The 23079-nt window shown below is 38.1% G+C and overlaps 1 protein-coding gene across 6 annotated transcripts in view; it reads right to left on the bottom strand.

Annotated features, from left to right (window-relative positions):
* Nucleotides 1-23079, bottom strand: part of LOC127429127 (E3 ubiquitin-protein ligase Jade-2-like) — a 96006-nt gene that overhangs the window by 35608 nt on the left and 37319 nt on the right. For 5 of the 6 annotated variants that reach the window (XM_051677959.1, XM_051677960.1, XM_051677957.1 and 2 more), the window contains exons 6-10: nucleotides 22728-22939; nucleotides 22460-22627; nucleotides 15820-15936; nucleotides 9648-10133; nucleotides 644-761 (exon numbers count right to left, since the gene is read on the bottom strand). In XM_051677959.1, coding sequence (XP_051533919.1) covers nucleotides 644-761; nucleotides 9648-10133; nucleotides 15820-15936; nucleotides 22460-22627; nucleotides 22728-22939 — 1101 coding nt within the window. Of the gene's footprint in view, nucleotides 1-643; nucleotides 762-1023; nucleotides 1083-9647; nucleotides 10134-15819; nucleotides 15937-22459; nucleotides 22628-22727; nucleotides 22940-23079 lie in introns of those variants that run through there. The other variant, XM_051677963.1, reaches the window with a different exon arrangement.

Here is a 23079-nt window from a genome sequence, read left to right as displayed (position 1 = left end):
TGGCTGTCGCCGACTTCCTTTCCAGAAATGGGTGTGGGGAGTGGTAGACAGGCCGGATGCCTCCCTGGTCTGAGTCAGGCGGTGGGGATATGTGGCAGCGATAATGACTAACACCTGTTTTTAATTGCAGTAAGCTTGGGGAGAACGATATAAAAGGGACCACGCCAGCGGCAAGATGGGGAGAGAGTCTAGAGTTGCTACCTGGGTGCTTGATGTTGTGAAGCTGATGTGTTATTGTGAAGCCGAGAAGCTGAAAAGCTGATGTGTTAAAGTGAAGCTGAAAGCAGATATTTTGTTGAGAGCTGAAGACACTTACATTAAAGGTTGACTCACGTAGACTTTGAACCGCCTCCTGTGTCCTGCCTGCTTTAACCTCTTTACAACCATGTTGGTTATTTACTTAAGAGTCACGAGGAATTTACATTGCTGTGGAGAAAGCTGCTTACTGACTGAGCCGCATGCATACGGGAGTAAAGAGTACGCCGCTTAAACAGTGTGTGTAAACAGGAACGCTAATTTCTCGCAATAAGCCGCTTTCTGGTGTCCATGTAAATATAGTCAGTGTCCAAACAAATGTGTTTGTGTGTGTGTATGTGTGTGTGTGTGTGTGTGTGTGTGTGTGTGTGTGTGTGTGTGTGTGTACCTCCGTTCAGGTCTTCCTCTAACAGCTGGATCTGCAGGTTAAATATCTTCTCCTGCAGGTTGCATAGGGAGTGTTTGATCTTCTCTCGTCGTGTCACCATGTAGCACAAGTTCCTGACCTGAAAGAAAACAGCATTTTCAGAGAAAAGCTTTGACTTGAAACCGTGTCACTTGAAAGAAAGAAATTTACTGAAAGGAAAATAACAATTTGGCTCTGGTAATTGAACAGCAATTTCACTTTTTCAAGATTTAGAAATAGAAACAAAAAATTTGCTGGCTTTTGGGCCAAAGTGCAGCACACTGAAAGTAAGTGGAGTTTTTGACAGTGCGGTCATACAGTCAGACTTCACATGAAACAGGTCAAAAGCACAGACAACGCACCGACTAGTTGATTATGTAAACTGGAGGGTTTGCACATCCCTGCCTTTAACCGCCAAATTCTGTATTACAGAGTGAAACAAATGTCATGTCAGGCACAACTGTTCTTCAATAAACATTTCTTTCTGAGAAAAAGGGGTTAACACAGCTAAATATAACCAATCAAAACACAATACACACAGAATCGCAATACAAATCGAATTGGCAATTAAATATTGTTGTAAGGTCTAATCTGACAATTCCTAGCCCTAATATTTAATATTTTTTAATATCTTTCTTACAAGGTTTTAACTTAAATGTGTATGGGATACTGTATCATGCACCCGCAAAAGATGCAGTATGCTACCTGTAACTGGTGGAGTGGCTTGAGTAGGGTTGAATGATTAATCAAAATAAAATCTAAATCACGATTATGAAAATGCAAAGGCTGAGATTAAATTAATTAAATAATTAATAAATAGCCTGCACGTGCTGCACGCTGTATGTGCGCAGCTCTGTTCTCTGTAGTGTTACAAACTCAAAGCACATGTGAGGTTAATGAGCTGAGTGAGTTATATTTACAGTGCTCTAGATCCACTAACTGCACCTTTGTGTAATTCCAAATATGCTTGGAATAATGCTTCGATTGAACCAGATATTCCATCAAAACACAGTAGTAATGTAATGACTTTATAAATTTCTATACTGATAAAACTGAAATCATCAGAAACAAATTTGGAATTATGCAACCCTCTGCCACAGCAACTCGGAAGACAGTTGCAGCATCCAAAACCGTGTACTGTCACAGTATGTACTGTATTTGATGAAGGACACACTTATCTGCCGGCAAAACAGTACGTTCTTTTAGGTATGCATGGAGTAGTATGAATAAAATTTGGACATACTTCATCCAGGGATGTTGGTATCATCTCATAACCCAAATATATGACGTAATAACAACAACCGCAAAAACTATCTGCTTTGGTTTTGTTAAACGAGCCCCTTTCAAGCACAAGGAATAATTATCTTGGTGTATATATAACAGTTGAGAAGAGGCATCCGCCTCATGATTCACCGGCGTTCCTTTAAATCCAGTGTTTTGAACATGACGTCGCCTCAGCTCCTGAGGGATTATGGGATCATTAAGTGTCCAGTTTATCCACACTTCTAAATCTCGGAAATAGTAGGTCATCCAGGTATTTCTTGCTTACTGCTTCATGAATACTGTGGATTCGGACATATATAGTAGAGAAGTATGGATATTTGGATGCAGCGAGTGTCTCGTATTACTCCCTATGAGCAACTTCAGTCCTTTGCTGTCATAGGTCAGGAAGAGCTAACAAAACTCAAAGCAACAACATGTTAGATCCAATACCGACTAAGATCTTAAAAGAGGTGTTTCCTGTCATCTCAGAACCTCTTCTTAAAGGGAAATTCAGTAGTTCTCTAGCTAGCATTAGCATTGCTCTTCTTTGTGTACTTTAAATACCGATAATACAGTGGTGTTAGACGCTGAACTGCAATCGATCGCCGTGGATCAGAATGATAGTCTCTGCTGCCCCCGTCAGCTTTGGAATATCATTTGCATCTGGAAAATGTCGGAGTTTGAGGTCATTTCTAGTTATTTATTATTACTATAATATAATTGCTTTGCCTAAAAACAAATGTCAGAATTCAAGCAAACAAACTTATACAGTTATGGACAAATTATTATTGTCCCACATATCAATAATCTTTGGAGACTGTCTACCTTTCACGTTATTTCTAAAGACAGTTATTACATTTATTAGATTACTGCTTAGCGTAAAATAAACCACAATTATCTAACAATACAGAATGTCATGGTAAAGGAAAGATTAAAATTGTTTTTGATAGGGGGAGTCACGTGGCGCTATGCGGGGGTCGGACGTGTGAATGGCCAGCTCTGCACACTTTGCTAGTTTTTAATTATTTTTATGTTATAAACCAGTGAGATTCGATACACCCTGCTACATAAATATTCTAAGAAGTCAATATGTCAAAGAATTCAAAATCCTCGGGCTCTAGAGATATTAAAAGACACTTACGTGCTCAAGCAGGGCAGCAGACCAGGGACTCAGTTTGGATGGTGTGGCAGGAGAAATTCAACGTCAACTGTCCAGCATGTCTGTAATGCTGGCGAAGGTTGTAGCAGACTTGGAGGATCTTGCTGTAATACGTCAATCGATTACGGCGATGGAGGTGAAATTCTCTGAATTGGTTACAAGAAACAGGGACGTCGAGAACAATGTCCGAATTATTGGAATTCCTTAGAACGAGGAAGGCCGAGATATGGTGAAATTCCTAGATGAGCTCTTCCCGAGTCTGCTCGACATAACAGGCCATAAGCTGGCAAGCGAGCGAGCTCACAGAGTCCCGGCTCGCAGATCCGTTGAGGGAGAAAGGCCCCAATCAATTCTAGCCAAATTTCTGAGATCATCCGATAAATATCTCGTGTAACGTGAGGCAAGAAGTAAAGGAAGGCATTTTTGGAAAAACCACAGCATTTTCTTGTTCCGAAGACCTTGCGAATTTGACAAGAGAGAAACGTGATCGATTCAAGGAATGCAAGAAACTCTTACATCAGCGGAAGATCGCTTTTGCACTGATGTTTCCGGCCAAATTGAGAACAGATAATAAGGATGGCCGCAAAATATTTACATGCCCACAACAAGCGATGTCTTTCATAAAATCAATGGACTGAGGAAGTCATGATGTGTTTCTACCGTTGCTCCCAAGTGAGCTTGTCTCGCTGAACATACATTTGACCATCCGAGGAAGCTGGGCGCCTATCATGTTTCTTTTTGTGCTGGTTCCGCCTAACGGCTAGAGTTTGTTTTGTGTAGTAACACTCTTTCGGGACAGCTGTGGATGAACCTGCTCGTTCTTTGTGCTTATGCCTCCTATTGGTGGGAGTTTGTTTTGTGGGGTATTCTATGCAGGACATTGGAAGGATTAGGTAATCTGCTGCACTCATGAACAGCCGGCTCACTGAACATTCGTTTGACAGTCCAAGGAAACAAAGTATTTTTTTTTTTTTTTTTGTGCTGGTTCCGCTAGCGACAAGTTTGTTTTGTGGAGAAACACACCTTCGATACAGTTTTGTGAATGAATCTACATGTTCTTTGTGTTTATTCCACCTATTGGCTGGAGTTTGTTTTATAGATTATTTTTTGTTATGTAATTCTGTCTCACAAAATTTCTATAGAAGCACCGGACTTGAGCAATCCAAAGTTGTCACGGGGGCTCTCGTATGCATACATGGACTGTTTGAGTTTAGAGGAATGGACACCGGTTGGCGCTGTCATGCGCACCTTTTTCTTTTTTCTGTTTGTTTGGTTCAGGGGGAAGTTCGGGGTTTGATTGTTGCACTAATGGGGAATGTGGTCTTTATAAATTTTTTTTGACACACAATCTATTTTTTCTTACATGTCAAAATGTCAAATGTTAATATGAGTGGATTATCTCTCTCCACGTGGAATGTGAATGGGTTGGGGCACCCCATAAAAAGAAGGAAGGTTATTTCTTTTCTTAAACGTAAGAAATATGATACAGTGTTTCTTCAAGAAACACATTCTTTCGCCGCAGGAAGCTCCGGGGATTTGCCGCTGAATTATTTAGATCTTATGCTACAGAACTGGCTCCACTTTTCCTAGAAGTTTATACGGAATCATTAAAGAATGGAAAGCTTCCGCCAACCATGACACAAGCCCGGATCAGTTTGATTCTTAAAAAGGACAAAGATCCAAGCGAGTGTAAGAATTACTGTCCAATATCCCTGATCCAGCTAGACGTTAAAATATTGTCAAAATTTTTGGCTAACGGATTCAGTTATGACATCTCTTATACATACAGTATATGAGGTGGTGTGATCTATATCAGGTGGGGTTTATTCAGGGCCGTAGCTCTTCTGATAACATTAGGCGTTTCATCAATATCATGTGGTCAGTGGTGAATGATCAGACTCCAAACAGGGCATTAAGTATTTGGGTATTTTATTCCCAGCAAATTTGTGTGATTTAAAGTTCATTTTAACCCTTTAATAAAAAGGTTTTCAAGCAATGTGGGCAGGTGGGCTTCATTACATTTATCTATGATTGGGAAGGTTAATGTTATTAAAATTAATTGTATTCCAAAATTCAACTACCTGCTACAATCTCTCCCTATAGATATCCCCCCTCTCTTATTTCAAGCAATTTGATAGCATAGCGAAGTCCTTCATTTGGAATGGTAAACATCCCAGACTACATTTCAGAAAGTTGCATGGGCCGATTGACAAAGGTGGGCTAGGCCTACCCAAGATTTTGTTTTATTATTATGCATTAGGTCTCAGACAATTGGCTCATTGGTCGCTTCCACCTGAGAGAGCTCCTCCCTGTTTTTGTATTGAACAGGAAGTTCTTGTCCCTATTTCGCCATTGCAAAGCCTTTCTATCAAACTAACCGGAGAAGTTATCTCGCATTTGCACGTGGTATGGACAAAAGTGTCCAGAGTGTTTAATTCGGGCATTTATTTAAATGTTTCTTCGAGCATATGGCTGAACCCAAAGTTACGTATTAATAAATCCCCTTTCTGCTGGACAGAGTGGATTGTGATGGAGGTTAATAAGCTCTGTGACCTATATGAGAGTGGAGTGTTGAGATCCTTTGAAAATATGGTTCAACATTTTGGGATTCTCACGTCTGAATTCTTTAGGTATTTACAGCTGTGCCACCTGTTCTGTTTTTGGGAGTAGCATACACCCCCCTAAAGCGGCAGATACTCTGGGAGTGGTGATTACTGCTTTTGGAAAAGGTCATGATAATGCTAATTCAGAGTCTGGGGGACGGAGCTTCAACTTCTCTCAAGAGATTATGGGAGAAAGATTTAAACTTGGTATTAGAGGAGGGAGTGTGGGCTAGGATTCTAAAAAACAAGTCTACATCTAGAGATGCAAGGGTGCGCCTTATGCAATTTAAGATTTTACATTGATTTTATTGGACCCAGTCTAGATTATATAGGCTTGGTCTTAAAGACACACCCACCTGCTGGTGATGCCAATCAGAAGATGGGGACACAACCCATATTTTTTGGGGGTGTGTTAAGATCCAAGAATTTTGGTTGAGGGTTCAGAGTTTTATGTGTGACCTATTGGGCACTTAAATTTCATTTTGTCCCAGACTCTGTATTTTAGGCGATGGGGCGGTCAGTAATATAGGGGATAAGTACATAAAAAATTGGGTCCTAGCCAGTGTTATGATCGGCAGGCAGGTCATCCTTAGGGGATGGATGTCAGCTGGAGCGCCCTAATTTCAGGAGTGGTGCACAGAGATGGGCAGGGTGGCGGCATTTGAGGAGGTGTCATATAGAAGGCTAGGCAACCGGGAGATGTTTGATAAAAAGTGTGGCAGCTATTTGGCCTTTTTGGAGGGCTCTTGGGGAGGGGCAGTGGAGAGGGACTTATAGTTTTAAATGTGATTAAATATATGTAATGTATTGATTACCTTGATAAATGTTGATTCTGTGTTTTCATGTGCTGTTTGTGTTAATTTGAGTATGGAATCAATAAAAATTGTTAATGACAAAAAAAGTAAACATTGTAATATTTCATCAACAATCATCACCATCAACAGTTGATCTTTGGTGATAGCTTGTCATAAATTTCCAATATGGCTTAGTGATTGTGAACTGCTCTGCAACAGCTGAAAACATTCACAAGCCCCTACGTGCTTGGAGAAAGTGTTAGGAAACCGTGACCTAAAACCCTGTTACAAACCGAACCGTGGGAAATTTGAACTGTTACACCCCTAGTATATACTACCACTGTGTTTCTCAAAGAAACACGTTATTCATATCTTATGATAGATCTCCTCATTCTGAACAACTTTGCCTCAAGAACCAGTGGTGTGAATCAAATCGTTAATTAAATATTTGAGATTAATTTAAAAACATACTTTTACAAACTAGTCCTAGGCCGTTTCCCTGATCAGAACCAAACCAGTGCAGAGAAATTCTCTGGAGTCCCAGTATCAATAATTATCCAAAAAAAGTTGGAACTTTCCATGCACCATTGCAACAGTACATCAAAACGTACTAAGTGGGCGTGGCCAGTTTTTATTAAATGCTTAAATCTCTTGAATGGAATAAGACATTATCACTGTGATGAGGAGGAGGGCATGGCCGGGCTGTGATGGTGCACAGCCAGCGCTGAATCAGATGATCAGCAGGAGAGCGAGATAAAGAGGATCCCGAGGCACCAGTTCGAGAGAGAGAGAGAGACGCATGTGGCCGCACTGCATGTGTATCTGTGTTTGTCTTATGTTTTATGTTGTTTTAAGTTTGAGTTTTGACATTAAACTCATGTAAACCGGTTCCCGCCTCCTCCTTGCCCGCCCTTATACTGTTACAAAACCCAGGAGGGAGGAGGGATGCGCTATCGCGGAGTCCTGGGGAGCAGCCGTGGCCATCTGCCTGAGGACAAAGGGGTCGCTGCAGGCCGCTGAGAGCCGGAGGAACTGCTGCCGTCCACTGAAGAAGGGGAGGAGTGGTTCCGTCCTCCAGGGGCCGGAGGACTCTCTGCCATCTGCCGTGAAAGAAGCAAGCTGGCATCCGCCAGAGGGCAGAGGAGCGGTTGAGGACCGGGCGACAGCGCGTCCGGGAGCCAGACAGCAAGTTCTTCTCTCTCTCCCCGTGTCTCCCCTCGTCTCTCCCCCAGGTTCACAGGAGGCGGAGTGGACCACCGGGCTGACGGAACGGCCAGAAGGGCAGCGTCTCCATTCTCGAGGTGGGGGAAGTAAGTCAGTCCAGTGGCACCACAGCCTGAATCGGGCAGGGGAGGAGTGTGACAAGGAGGAGGGCGTGGCCGTGATGGTGCACGGCCGGCGCTGAATCAGCTGATCAGCGGGAAAGCGAGATAAAGGCGAGCCGGAGGCTCCAGTTCGAGAGAGAGAGACGCATGCGGCCGCTCTACATGTGTGTCTGTGTTCATCTTATGTTTTAAATTGTTTTAAGTTTGAGTTTTGACATTAAACTTACATTGACTGTTCAGCCGGTTCCCACCTCCTCCTTGCCCGTCCTTATACTGTTACAATCACCAAATTTAAAACACTTAGGTAGGAGGTCAATCTGAGGACATACTAAAAAAACTGTGCACCTCTGCCTCTTGGTGGCGCAGTAACGTAAAAAAATACCATATGTCTGTGCTACATAAAATTAAGGCACTTTAACATTGTTTTAGTTGCTAACAGACTGTCTAATTAATACTTATTATCTGTTACATATGTACTTAAAGGACTTTAAAGGCTTGAACCCTGTTAATTGTTGCTTGCAGCTATATATATATATATATATATATATAAAATTATTATTTATTTATTAATTATTATTTTATTTTACTTTTAATTGGTAATGTACCTGCGGTACTTTCCACCGACATTATAGTTTTTAATTTATATTTAGTTTTTATTTATTCATTTTTAAAATTTGACCTTTCAATTAGTTTTGACCATTGTTTTTTAGTTTCAATGTAGTTTTTCAGTATATTATTATAATTTTTTTGTATTTTAGGGCTGCCAAAGTCAATGTGATATGTCTTCTAAACATGTTTCACTTTCTCAGGGCTGTCTAGTGTTATTGCTGTCTATCAGAAATTTTTAAGTGAAAGGAGGGTTGTAAAGGTTTTAAATTTTATTATACACTGTGTAATAAAAACTAAAACTAAACTTCAATTTTGTTGTTTTATTTTAGTCAAAGTTTCTTTCAAGGCAATTCAGTACACTCAGCGGCCATCACTGGAATGCTCCCGGGCAGGCTGGGCAGCTATTTCTATGGATACCTGCTAATGCGCATGGACATTCTTGAGTTGATTGGCAGGAGATGTCTGTATCTTAAAGGTGATTGGCTCATTTAACTGTAAGATGGGACTTCTTTTTCCATATCCTTAAGCCATTCTAATTTCTCCCATTCATTTTAATAGAAGTGGTCCATCTAAATACTCTCTGGTTTAGTTCAATTTGGAGTCTTACAAATTTAATTTAATTTTAAACATCAAAATTATGTTAGCTTTATTTCAGTTTACACTTGTTTTCATTTGTTTTTGTTTAAGTTTTCGTTAATAATAATAACAACATTGTTTTATTGCTTTATTTGAATGAAGTAGAAAATACCCATACCCATAGGAAAGAAAAATCATAAATGAGACCTTTAATATCTCAACTGTTTCTCCTAGACCGCAATAAGATATAATAAAGATACATTTTTCCCAGGAGAAAGACTCCAGTAATCTATGTCCTCATTGTGAGATTTCAACAATGTCTCAAACTGTGCTCAGATTTGTCAAGAAGTCAAGAGATCCCAATATGAACTCAAAAATTTCTCATCAAATTCTTCCAAGACCAAATCATCTGAGCTATACTGTCCAGATTAATTTTGTAGCTCCAGTCTTACTCGGAAACTGTCTCATCTATTTGTCTTTATCTATTTTTATTTCTCCTAATGTATTTCAGGAGTAACATCTGAGACAAAGTTGATATTTCAGTGAAATACCTCCATTAAAAGGAATAGTTCACCCAAAAATCAACTATTCCTGAGTCTCCTGAGCAATGAAAGAGAAACCTATAAACAATACAATAATTACATTTTGGGTACTCACCCGCTCTAGATCCTGTCGTAAATGAGTGAAGAGCTTCAGTCGGCGATACAAGACATCCTGCTCCTGTTGGGCCAGATTGTCCACCTCATCTCTTTTCAGGGTCACCAGCGGCTGGTTGAAGTTGGCCTTCCGCCGCAGTTTCCAGTATTGATAGAGGAAGTCCAGGTGCACATCTGGAAGACAAAGACTCTCGGCCACATCCTTGGGGTCCACTAATCTGTAGAAGTCATCTTGAAGCTCCTGTAGCTTCTGCTTGCGCTCACTGCTCTTCTGCAGCTCTGTCTCAGACGGATTGGCCCCCGCGTGACGGGATTCGACTCTGTCTACAGCTCCGCCACAGCTGCTGGAGTGAGACACACTACTATGCTCCAAACAGTATGATTTGAAGCGCACTTCGTCGTTCTCTGCCAGAGTAGTGCGCATCTCTAGTCCACGCTCAAACGCACAGGTAACGTGGAAGGCGACGATGCAGGATGGCATGGAGCACTGTGCAATGAACAACAACATTTAGGACAGCACTTCCCTAAATGGATGGTTCACAGAAAAATTACCCTCATGTCATTCCAAAGAACGTTAATGCTGCTCTTTTCCTTGTATTGAAAGTAAATGAGGACTGGGACAAAAAAGTACCATAAAATTATCATTAACCTCTTCAGTTTTGCTTCGTATTTTGGCTCCACATAAAGTGGACTTATTGCAAAATATTTGTCTTATTTTACAGAAAAGTCCTAAAAATGTTAAATAATATTGTGTATGTTCCCAATCTTATGATGAACATACATTGTTTTGTTTTTTATCCTGTCTTTGAAAGCCTGTGATTCAGGCTGTTTGCTCTCTGTCCCTGCTAAAAGTGCACAATATATAGATAGATCTGAAATGCATGTGGTGCTCTAACGCAGCTGAACACTCGTCCATAGACCAGTGGTTCCCAAACTGGGTGCCTACGACTGGCCAGGGGTGCTGCAGAATCTCTGCTCAGCTCAATATTTTAATAGCCACCAATGATAAAAGTTTCACTGTTAATGCAGCTTCACGCATGAACAGTCAAAAGCGCTTCTTAGTCAAAACACCCCTCTTGACGTGATATTAACGTAAGCACAGCCATTAATATATTATGAGAGTGTAAACAGCTGGGACAAAATCTGCTATCGATGCAACATTATACATTGTGTAAGCAGACAGGACAAACATTTTTTATTTAAAAATATCCGATCTGTGAGATGTGTAAATGCAGCCTAATAGAATAATGTTATCATTATGTTATCATATCATTATTATTAAAATACAATCATTATAATAATGATTTATATTTTAGAGCTGTCGGGATGCTTTGGTGAGAAACTGCATACTTCCGTCATTCGTCTGTGCGTGTTTACGTCATGTCCGTAAAGAAAAGAAGGTCCATGCTACAACAGCGCATGTATATGTGCGGTGATAGGTGTGGTGGTAGTTTGAAGCTAAAAGCTTGTAGCCACAACAAATGAGCAACACTGACCATGGATCATTCAAAAAAGTAACCCTCTGGGGAATCACTCTTTTTAAAAAATAAAGAAACCTCAAATGGAGGAGAGTCTGCAAGCAAAAAGGGAAAGTGACAGAGCCCATAATAAAACATGAAACAGCATCGGATTGGCTTTTCAGAGGTGGCGACAACTCCGAAATCTTAAAAGGATTTAAAACCAACCCAGAGATGGAGTTTTTCTTGCTGGACAGGTAAGATATTTTATTGGACCGATAGTTAGCCATGTAGCTCTCTTAGCGTGGTAGTGTATTAGATAGCGTTAGCCACTCTAATGGGGCACTTTATTATGGATTGTGATACTGCAGTGCTTTCAATTTCATTTTCGAGGAAGAAAAAAATTTACTTTTATGCTGGTATCAAAGCCAATCTCTAAACCATTAACTACCTTGGTCTATTTGCCTGCTAGCTAACAGTTTCCAACATTTGATTTTATCTGATATGGCTAGCAATCGTTATGTCTAATGTCATCGTATGCTACTTACCTGCTCATTAGACGTATTTTCGGATATCCGTCTTTCTCTTCCTTTCGTTATTTTTTTTTTTTTTTGAGGGGAGAGGGCGAGTTTTGACATTGTTAGTGACATTCGCTCTAATAAGATGATCACCTGTAACCATGGTTACACCGGTACTCAAACCATCAGATTCTTCCGCGCAGAAGAGCAGAGTCGAAGCCCAACTCACGTGTTTACCTAAACAATGTTCCACCACAATTAACCTGCAGTTTTAATCTTCAACCACTAAAGGGCCAAAAGTTACATAGTGTAGCTTTAACTTGAACATACCTATCTTACCTATCTATTAGAATAACGATATCTAATAATCACAGGAAAGTTTGTCAACAATTTAAGTATTTTGCATTAGATTACTTTATAAATGTATTTATATTATGATTTTTTTAATGTTTAATTGCTGCCGTTACTGAAAAATTTAAAGCATTGTTTACTCTATTTTATAACTATTTTATTAATGGCTCTTGAATAGTTATTTTAAATGCTTGAAGCAATGTTTACTTTAGAAACACTTGAAGGCTACATTTAATTTGTTAATATTTACATTTAACTTTTTATATAATGCAGTTTTTAAAAAAAAAAAACATCTCAATTTATTTATTTTTCAGTGGTTGGGGTGCCATGGGGGGGAAAAAAAACAACATAAAGGGGTGCCGTAGTTTAAAAACGTTTGGGAACCACTGCCATAGACATTCTGTCTATTTTGTGATCACACGCACCTTCCCCATTGTTTCATCTAATATTTTGACCTTTGAGTGGACTACAAGCTTGATCTAGGTGCTGTTAGAAAGCTGACATTTATATATTCATATATATATATATGTGTGTGTGTGTGTGTGTGTGTGTGTGTGTGTGTGTGTATATATGAAGCACCCCCAGATCATCACCGATCTTCCACATGGTCATCTAATGGCTAGACGGAGACCTGGAGAGGCCTTCAAGCCACAGTGTCTCATACCCACTGTGAAATTTGGTGGAGGATCGGTGATGATCTGGGGGTGCTTAAGCAAGGCTGGAATCGGGCAGATTCGTCTTTGTGAAAGACACATGAATCAAGCCACATACAAAGTTATCCTGGAAGAAAACTTGCTTCCTTCTGCTCTGACAATGTTCCCCAACTCTGAGGATTGTTTTTTCCAGCAGGACAATGCTCCATGCCACACAGCCAGGTCAATCAAGTTGTGGATGGTGGACCACCTGATCAAGACCCTGTCATGGCCTGCCCAATTTCCAGACCTGAACCCCATTGAAAACCTCTGGAATGTGATCTAGAGGAAAATGGATGGCCACAAGCCATCAAACAAAGCCAAGCTGCTTGAATTTTTGTGCAAGGATGGGCATAAAGTCAACAAACAGCAATGTGAAAGACTGGTAGAGAGCATGAAAGCTGTGATTGAAAATCAGGGTTATTATACCAAATATTGAATTCTGAACTCTTCCCAAGTTAAAACATTAGTATTAGTAAAAATGAATATGAACTTGTTTTCTTTGCATTATTCGAGGTCTGAAAACACGGCATCTTTTTGTTATTTTGACCAGTTGTCATTTTCTGCAAATAAATGCTCTAAATGACAATATTTTTATTTGGAATTTGGGAGAAATGTTGTCAGTACTTTATAGAATAAAACAAAACAAAAATTCATTTTACTCAAACACATACCTATAAATAGTAAATCCATTAGAAACTGCAAATTTTGCAGTGATCTCTTAATTTTTTTCCAAAGCTGTATATATATATATATATATACACGATCAGCCACAACATTAAAACCACCTGCCTAATATTGTAGTGATCTCTTAATTTTTTCCAAAGCTGTATATATATATATATATATATATATATATATATATATATATATATATATATATATATATATATATATATATATATCACGATCAGCCACAACATTAAAACCACCTGCCTAATATTGTGTAGGTCCCCCTCGTGCCGCAAAAACAGCACCAACCCACATCTCAGAATAGCATTCTAAAATGATGTTCTTCTCACCACAATTGTACGGAGCGGTTATCTGAGTTACCGTAGTCTTTGTCAGTTTGAACCAGTCTGGCCATTCTCTGTTGACCTCTCTCATCAACAAGGCGTTTCCATCCGCAGAACTGCCTCTCACTGGATGTTTTTTTGTTTTTGGCACCATTCTGAGTAAATTCTAGAGACTGTTGTGCGTGAAAATCCCAGGAGATCAGTAGTTACAGAGATACTCAAACCAGCCCATCTGGCACAAATCATCATCTATGTGATTACCTAATCAGCCAATCGTGTGGCAGCAGTGCAGTGCATAAAATCATGCAGATATGGGTCAGGAGCTTCAGTTAATGTTCATATCAACCATCAGAATGGAGAAAAAAATGTTATCTCAATGATTTGGACTGTGGTATGATTGTTGGTGCCAGACAGGTTGGTTTGAGTATCAGTAGTAACTGATAATCTCCTGGGATTTTCACGCACAACAGTCTCTCGAATTTACTCAGAATGATGCCAAAAACAAAAAACATCCAGTGATGGACAGTTCTGTGGACAGAAATGCCTTATTGATGAGAGAGGTCAACATAGAATGGCCAGTCTGGTTTGAATTGACAAAGACTACGGTAACTCAGATAACCACTCTGTACAATTGTGGTGAGAAGAATAGCATCTCAGAATGCTATTCTGAGATGCAGGTTAGCGTTGTTTTGGCGGCATGAGGGGGACCTACACAATATTAGGCAGGTGGTTTTAATGTTGTGGCTGATCGGTGTATATATAACACATACATATAAACACTAGCAGCCAAAAGTTTGGAATAATGTACAGATTTTGCTCTTATGGAAAGAGTGGCGAATGTTTTTCTATTCCAAAAGTGGCTTTTTCTTTGCAATTCTTCCCATAAAGCCTGCACCCCTGAGTCTTCTCTTTACTGTTGTACATGAAACTGGTGTTGAGCGGGTAGAATTCAATGAAGCTGTCAGCTGATGACATGTGAGGCGTCTATTTCTCAAACTAGAGACTCTGATGTACTTGTCCTCTTGTATAGTTATACATCTGGCCTTCCACATCTCTTTCTGTCCTTGTTAGAGTCAGTTGTCCTTTGTCTTTGAAGACTGTAGTGTTCACCTTTGTATGAAATCTGCAGTTTTTTGGCAATTTCAAGCATTGTATAGCCTTCATTCCTCAAAACAATGACTGACTGACGAGTTTCGAGAGAAAGCCGTTTCTTTTTTTGCCATTTTTGACCTAATATTGACCTTAAGACATGCCAGTCTATTGCATACTGTGGCAACTCAAAAACAAACACAAAGACAATGTTAAGCTTCATTTAATGAACCAAATAGCTTTCAACTGTGTTTGATATAATGGCAAGTGATTTTCTAGTGCCAAATTAACAATTTAGCATGATTACTCAAGGATAAGGTGTTGGAGTGATTGGGGCCTGTCTAGATTTGATCCAAAATGGCTTTTTTCAAATAGTGATGATGCTGTTTTTTACATCAGTAATGTCCTGACTATACTTTGTGATCAGCTGAATGCCACTTTGGTGAATTAAAGTACCAATTTCCTTCCGAAAACAGCAAAATCTGTACATTATTCCGCCAGTGTATATCATCATAATCATCATAAATAGTCGAGAACAGATTTTGCAGATGATTTGTTTATCATGCTGTCTCTGCATATTTTGTTCTGGACATCTGAGACATAACATTGGATTATACACTCACCGGCCACACCGACACCTGTACATCTACTTATTTATGTGATTATCTAATCAGCCAATCATGTGGCAGCAGTGTAATATATAAAATCATGCAGATATGGGTCAGGAGCTTCAGTTAATGTTCACATAACCAACAAGGCGTTTTCGTCCACAGAACTGCTGCTCACTGGTTGTTTTTTGCACCATTCTCTATACACTCTAGAGACTGTTGTGCTTGAATGAGAGCTTATTTAAAGTCTTTTAGTGTCCCACGGTGGAAAGAAGTAAAAAAAGATGAGTAAATGGCATAATTTTTTATTTCTGTAATGTTTGTAAAAATTACATAACAGAATTTTTACTTCATTGTGGGACTGCAGAACAATAAGTTGCAAAAATGTTATTCTAATGTTTCTACTTCAACTGTGAAGTATGTATGCGTGCATGTCTCTCACCTGTATACATGTGCCGGTGTGTTCCCTGCACAGACTGCAGGACAGGGCCCATCGGCTAGCTGGGATGTGAGATACTTTTGTAATGGGCTCCATCTTCTCAGGGCAGCCGATACTCACCTTCAGCAATATATAAACACATCACAAATTACCAATCAAAGGCTTATCACACTGTTCACTGTTCAGAACATGATGCTTCTGTTCAATATAAGGATTTAACTCTAAAGCTGAGTAATGTGAGAGCTAAACTGGGAGGAAAATAAAGCCATAGAACTGACAAATAATTCTTCTGAAGACATAATTGTCATGAATATGTCTGGTTCATCTTTCACCACAAAAAAAAATAAAAAATTATAAAACCTATTTTAAAGATTTTTATTTATTAATTTTTTGCATTGTGTCACTATTTTCATGATCAATTCTTATTACTGTAATGTGAGGAAAAATCTCATTCTCATTACCGTAATGACATAAATACATTTTTATATCATGGTAGTTTTTGTTGTGCTGCTTGATTATGCTAATTTTGATAAAAAAAAATATATAATATACAAATAGCCTAATTACTGAGAATATCGAAAGAATTACAAAACACTTCAAAAGTCAAATGACCGAAGTAGGGCTAAATGGTTAATCAACTTTTACACAATTAAAACTGTAATCAGTTACGTCATATTTTAGATTACACTTTTAGGTAATCAATCAAATCTGACCCATTTTTGTCCCCATACTTTAAGTTGATGAACTCTTTTGCTAAATTGATGGCATAATGGCATATACAGTATACTATACATGTATACTGTATATTATATTTGACATGCTTTCTGTGTTTCACCTAAATACATTTGAATATATCAGATATGAGTTGCTAAATATTCTGTTATACAGCAGCAGCTTTGGTTTTAGTTTTAGTGCATTTGTCCTTTCTCTTTGAATTAAAGAACTGAATGAGATTGTCTTAATTGTTCAAAACACTCTGGATGACTGTTACAGATTAAATACATGAGGAACAGGTGCTGTAAAACCATGTGCCAGTTCAGCTGCAGCTGGTGTGCTGTTCAGTTCAACAGCGCTTTCACTCATTTCTGTGCTGTTGAGAATTCCTTCTCACTCTTCAGTGTCAAGATGTTATTGAGCAGCCTTTGCTCAATTTACTCATTCAATCGGTCTCTTCATGCCAATTCTCATATTGTCCTCTTTTCAATTAAATATTCTGCAGAATTATGGAGAGCTCAGTCTGTGTGTGTGTGTGTGTGTGTGTGTGTGTGTGTGTGTGTGTTGCCCTCCACCTGGCAGAACAAGTTTCACATTTCCAGTTGAAAAGCTGTCCTTGCAGAAACATGACAAGACAAAGAAAGCCCTGGAAATATTTCAATTACAATTCATTATTACATGCTGATTGCAAGTTTGCAGTAGGGCAGTGCGATATGGCTCATGAAATTATATCTCTATATTTTTCAGCAAATTGAAGATATTCTATATATATATATCAATAATTATGTGTTTGCTCTGAAATGGCATAATTTTTTTTTTTTTTTAAATCAGAGGAACATTCATTTCATCTAATCAGCCATGTAGAATTAATATTTCAAAGGCATTATATAAAAATCCATTTAAAAATGAAAAAGGCATGTTTTCCACAGTTTTTCACTAAATTAACACAAGGGAGAGTAAAATGTAATCATTTTTATTGATTTGCATATTTACGCTTATAACATACAATTATATATGGAAGCTTAATAAAAATCGAATTTACTCTAATATATTTTAACTAAAACATTTTTCTTTGTAGATGAACAAGGTGTGCAAAACTACTTCACTTATTTTTTGGAAACCAGCGCAGGGTTGCACCAGCTATGCGTAAGTTCTCACTTAAGTTAGGACATAAAGTTCACACTATGGGCTTAGTAACTACTAGTTAGTTTGTTAATAAGTCAGTGCTTAATTTAGTTGCACCACCTGTTCTTAAGGCAAGACTTAACTAGTAGGTCATAAGCTCTCCATAAAGTAATGCGTAGTTGCATAATATGACAGGTTTTTTTTAAATTTAATGAATTAATTATATTTATTTATCACACATTATACGTTTGCACATATACAGTGAAATTCTTTTTTTCACATATCCCAGCTAAGCTGGGGTCAGAGTGCAGAGTGCATGTTTACTTGTATTGATCTAATAAACAGCCTTCACATTTGTACACAGAAGTGTTAAACAGCCGTGAATCTCAGTTTGATCTTGTTACGGTTGATGCTCAAACCTTGTTTGCTCAAGTAAATGTCAGCTGTAATAAATTATATCCCCACTGAAATACGATACGTAATAAAACAAGATTTAATTAATGGTATATTTAGCCTATGTATATAACAATATTTAATAGCTGTATCTGAAACGTATAAGGGGCAATAAATATAGAATTACTTATACACCAGGCTGGAAAAATAGACGTTTATTCATTTTAATATTTTATATATTTTATATATGTTGAAACTTGACACCGGGTGGCGTACACAGGAAAGTGCACCGTTAGATTGGTTTCATGCTGAAGAAGTACGTTTTTTACATAATGTTTTCTCTCTTAAATGTAAATGAGTGTAAATGTCAACATCATAATTGTATGTTGAAAGTACTGAAACCTGTCAACTAAAACATGAGCTCATTGACATCATTAAATGAGTCTGCTTATTTATTCCATCCGTTACTCCTGGTGGGAGTCTTCCATAAATATTTAGTTTATACGTAGGGTTACGTCCTACCTGAGTTTAATGGTGCAACGCTCAAATATTTAGTAGTGCATAAATTGTGACTTAGAGCCCATTTACGCCACAACTAGGCTAAGTTGTAACTTACGTATACCTGGTGCAACCGGCCCCTGATGAATATTGCATCATATTAAATGATTATAATACTGAATTATTATTATTTTCAGGATAAAATTTGTTAAAGATAAATGTATATATTTCTGTCTTGTTTATTTCACCCTAAACTGGGGTTTTTATTTTGTCACTGAAGCGCAGTCATGTTTATTTCACCTTCACCAGGAGATTTTATTATGAAATGCAAAGTGCAGTGTTTGTTGGACAGTTATGAGTTTCGCATCTTGTGAACCGCTGTCAAGCTCTCCTTTACTGTTCCGCGTTTGTAGATTTGTATAATAACTTTATAGGGGTTACTAATGTTTGGAATTCCGTGAATGCTTAAACCTGCAGTACTTCACAATGCAGATGAACTGCGCTACAAACACAAGCCCCCGCCGCCCCCACGCATGCACACAGATCAGTGCGTCACCGGTTCATTCTGATGCACTCTGTGAAACCTAATGGCCAAATGAAAGGCTCATTAAATTCATCGCGATATTCATGATATTGTTGAATTTTATATCGTCAGCAGAAGTTTATTGATTATATCGTGGATATTCGATGTATCGCCCAACCCTAGTTTGCAGTGTCTTCCATGTGAATGTATTTTATAGCACTTTACAAAAGTGATCCACGATTGAACATGAAAAGACGATAAGTGATGTGTTTGGAGTCCTTATGACAGCTTCATGATTTCCATTTCACACTTTACACAGTAGTGCAATTGTGATTTCCACAACAACTTTTTATAACACCTTAATGCATCTTTTTCCAGGCCACCAAAAAATTGTCAAATGTGTAAAATAGAATGCAATAAACACAGCTACTTCCAATTTTAATAATCACACAAGGATACATCACAATTGTAATCTGATTATTTGTTCATTAAATCATTATTTTTCGTCCATAATGTGTCAAATTCTGAGACATTCCACATTTTATAGCTAATGCCATTTATAGGACTGGATTCAGCGATTCTGTACCTATTTCTTTTTTTTTTTTTCACATCGCAGAAATCAAAAGGCCCTACATGTAGTCACCATGGTATAAGCAGACTCAGATTGTTCATTTATTATTGAAAATTAATTCACATTCCGAGGTGTAAAGGCCGCATCACCACACTACCACATCGGGTTGTGAACTTATTATTTTAGTTTGACCATCAACTGTTGTCAAAGGTTTACAACTCAAGTGTTTTTGTAGTTAAAACAACAGCAATGTTAGAACGAAAAAATCATATTTTTCACTGTATAAATACACTACTTTGGAAATGGCAGCAGATGAGCAGAGAATGTACATGACAGGGCTTTGTTTATGACAGTCAACCATTCACGTTGTTTCAAAATGTGTTTTCATCAGCAGTGACAAATCAATCCAAATGTGTATTTGACACCTATCCCGAGTCTTGATCGTTACCATGTTTTTGTACATGTAACAAAACCCATGCTAGCCACACAGTCAAACAGTTTTATTATACTTAAATATTTTCCAGGACAAATAATAATTTTCCAAGACATTTAGGTATTTCTTCTAATTTTTCATGACTTTTCCATGACTGGAAAACTGCATTGCAAAATTCCAGGTTTTCCAGGATGCGTGAGAACCCTGAAATTATGTATCAATGGTGGTATTTACCATGTGTGTGAAAGGTTTGTTACATATCTACACTGGCAGCCAAAAGTTTGGAATAATGTATAGATTTTGCTGTTTCGGAAGGAAATTGGTACTTTAATTCACCAAAGTGGCATTCAGCTGATCACAAAGTATAGTCAGGACATTACTGATGTAAAAAACAGCATCATCACTATTTGAAAAAAGTCATTTTGGATCAAATCTAGACAGGCCCCAATCACTCCAACACCTTATCCTTGAGTAATCATGCTAAATTGTTAATTTGGCACTAGAAAATCACTTGCCATTATATCAAACACAGTTGAAAGCTATTTGGTTCATTAAATGAAGCTTAACATTGTCTTTGTGTTTGTTTTTGAGTTGCCACAGTATGCAATAGTCTGGCATGTCTTAAGGACAATATTAGGTCAAAAATGGCAAAAAAAGAAACGGCTTTCTCTCGAAACTCGTCAGTCAGTCATTGTTTTGAGAAATGAAGGCTATACAATGCTTGAAATTGCCAAAAAACTGAAGATTTCATACAAAGGTGAACACTACAGTCTTCAAAGACAAAGGACAACTGACTCTAACAAGGACAGAAAGAGATGTGGAAGGTCAGATGTACAACTTAACAAGAGGATAAGTGCATCAGAGTCTCTAGTTTGAGAAATAGACGCCTCACATGTCATCAGCTGACAGCTTCATTGAATTCTACCCGCTCAACACCAGTTTCATGTACAACAGTAAAGAGAAGACTCAGGGGTGCAGGCCTTATGGGAAGAATTGCAAAGAAAAAGCCACTTTTGAAACAGATAAACAAAAAGAAAATGTTAGAGTGGGCAAGGAAACACAGAAATTGAACAACAGATAATTGGAAAAGAGTGTTATGGATCTTCACCCTTATTGAGCTTTTGTGAGATCAGCTAGACTGTAAGGTGCGTGAGAAGTGCCCGACAAGACAGTCACATCTATGGCAAGTGCTACAGGAAGCGTGGGGTGAAATGTCACCTGAGTATCTGGACAAACTGACAGCTAGAATGCCAAGGATCTGCAAAGCTGTCATTGCTGCACATGGAGGATTTTTTGATGAGAATTCTTTGTAGTTGTTTAATATTTGTTTTCAAATTGTAATAGTAATTTTTCATGTTATTAATGTCCTGACTATACATTGTGATCAGTTGAATCTTTGGTGAATAAAAGTACCAATTTCTTTCCATAAGAGCAAAATCTGTACATTATTCCAAACTTATGCTTTGAAAACATATCTGTTTAAAAATTATAATTTGCAAAAAGAAAATAAAGCCCATGTTTAGGGCCTTTTAGATTATTATAATTATTATTTATTTTTTTGTCTGAGCACTTTAATAAAGAGTCTGGACATTACGCTTTTGAATTTGTTTATAAAATAACATTATTTTCAATAGTGCTTCTCATTAGATTTTCATTATGGTTATACAAAAATTGAAAAGAATCCTGTAATACAATGATTTTTATTTAAATCAGCAAAATAAAGTATAACAAGTATTGCCATGATGTATGAATAGTTTATCATTTAAAGTATTTTCACATACTTATTACTTTCAAATTATATATATATATATATATATATATATATATATATATATATATATATATATATATATATATTTAGTTTATTTTGTTTGCATAACAGTTATGGTAATGAGATTTTTTAACATTTGGGTAGAGAAAAGTCATGAAAATAATGTTACCGTGCAAAATATCTAAAGGTTCTAAAAATGTGCTTCATTTTCTTCATGCAAAATATCATTTTGTATTTCTTTTGATTGTGGGGTGAAATATAACCGTAACATCATGAGATTCAATTGGTAATGTTTATTCATGGCTGCAAATTCGAGAAGGGTGAAAAAGGTGAGAAAGTCATAGCAGGTGTCCCATTTTCAGTTGATTCGTTTGTTGTATTAATATGCATTTTTATTGTATTTAAAGCTTTTTTAAGTTTCTAAGCTTACAGGAACCCTTTCAAGTGATTTTAATAAGGAAAATGTGGAAAATTTTACGAAACAATTTGGGCAAATTCGCTTCAGAAAAGGTGACTAGCTGAAAAGTGAGGAGTTTGCATACCTTTTTATTGTTCATTTATATGAAACACTATTTTCAATCTTCACTGAGGTTGAAATGAGTCATCAGTTTGTACCTCTGGAATCCATAAGGCACAGCTGACGTGGACCCACTTTGTTCCACTGCGAGTGGACTTCAGAGCTCCTCCTCTCTTGGGACACAGCAAACATTTAGGCTGCACTCCGAGGGCACACGTGCGGCACAGCCAGTTACCCAGCGGCACCTTCAAGATGCCATAGCACGCCTTCAAGATGCAAAAACAATACCCGTGTCAACACAAAAGCCAATCGTTTCAGACTATGTGTACTAGCAAAGGTTTGCTCATAATTTCATGGTTCACACACCTGGTGCACACATATGTTACACTTGTCACAGAACACCATCTCATTGCCATCCTCGCCGTCGGGTGAGCGGCACACGTCACACACCACATCCTCGTCGTACTCTATGCCGAGCCCCTTTTCCGTCTCAATGGCTTGCTGCATGTTCTGCTCACACCTGCTTTCCAGCTCCAGCAGCGCCTGCTCCATACTCAACTCATCCAGCTCCGGCAGTGCTGACAACACACAAAGGTACACGTTCTCATCCAATCAAAAGGCACCGTCCGCTTTATACTTTTCGTACAGCTGTCTTGCATTGCGTCGTTGTGCCACATTTGTTTTCACCTATTTCATTTGTCCCATGTTCTGTTCCACT

Source organism: Myxocyprinus asiaticus, chromosome 38 (genome assembly GCF_019703515.2).
Source record: "Myxocyprinus asiaticus isolate MX2 ecotype Aquarium Trade chromosome 38, UBuf_Myxa_2, whole genome shotgun sequence".
Taxonomy (NCBI): Eukaryota; Metazoa; Chordata; class Actinopteri; order Cypriniformes; family Catostomidae; genus Myxocyprinus; species Myxocyprinus asiaticus.
This window is presented reverse-complemented; position numbering and strand designations above follow the sequence as displayed.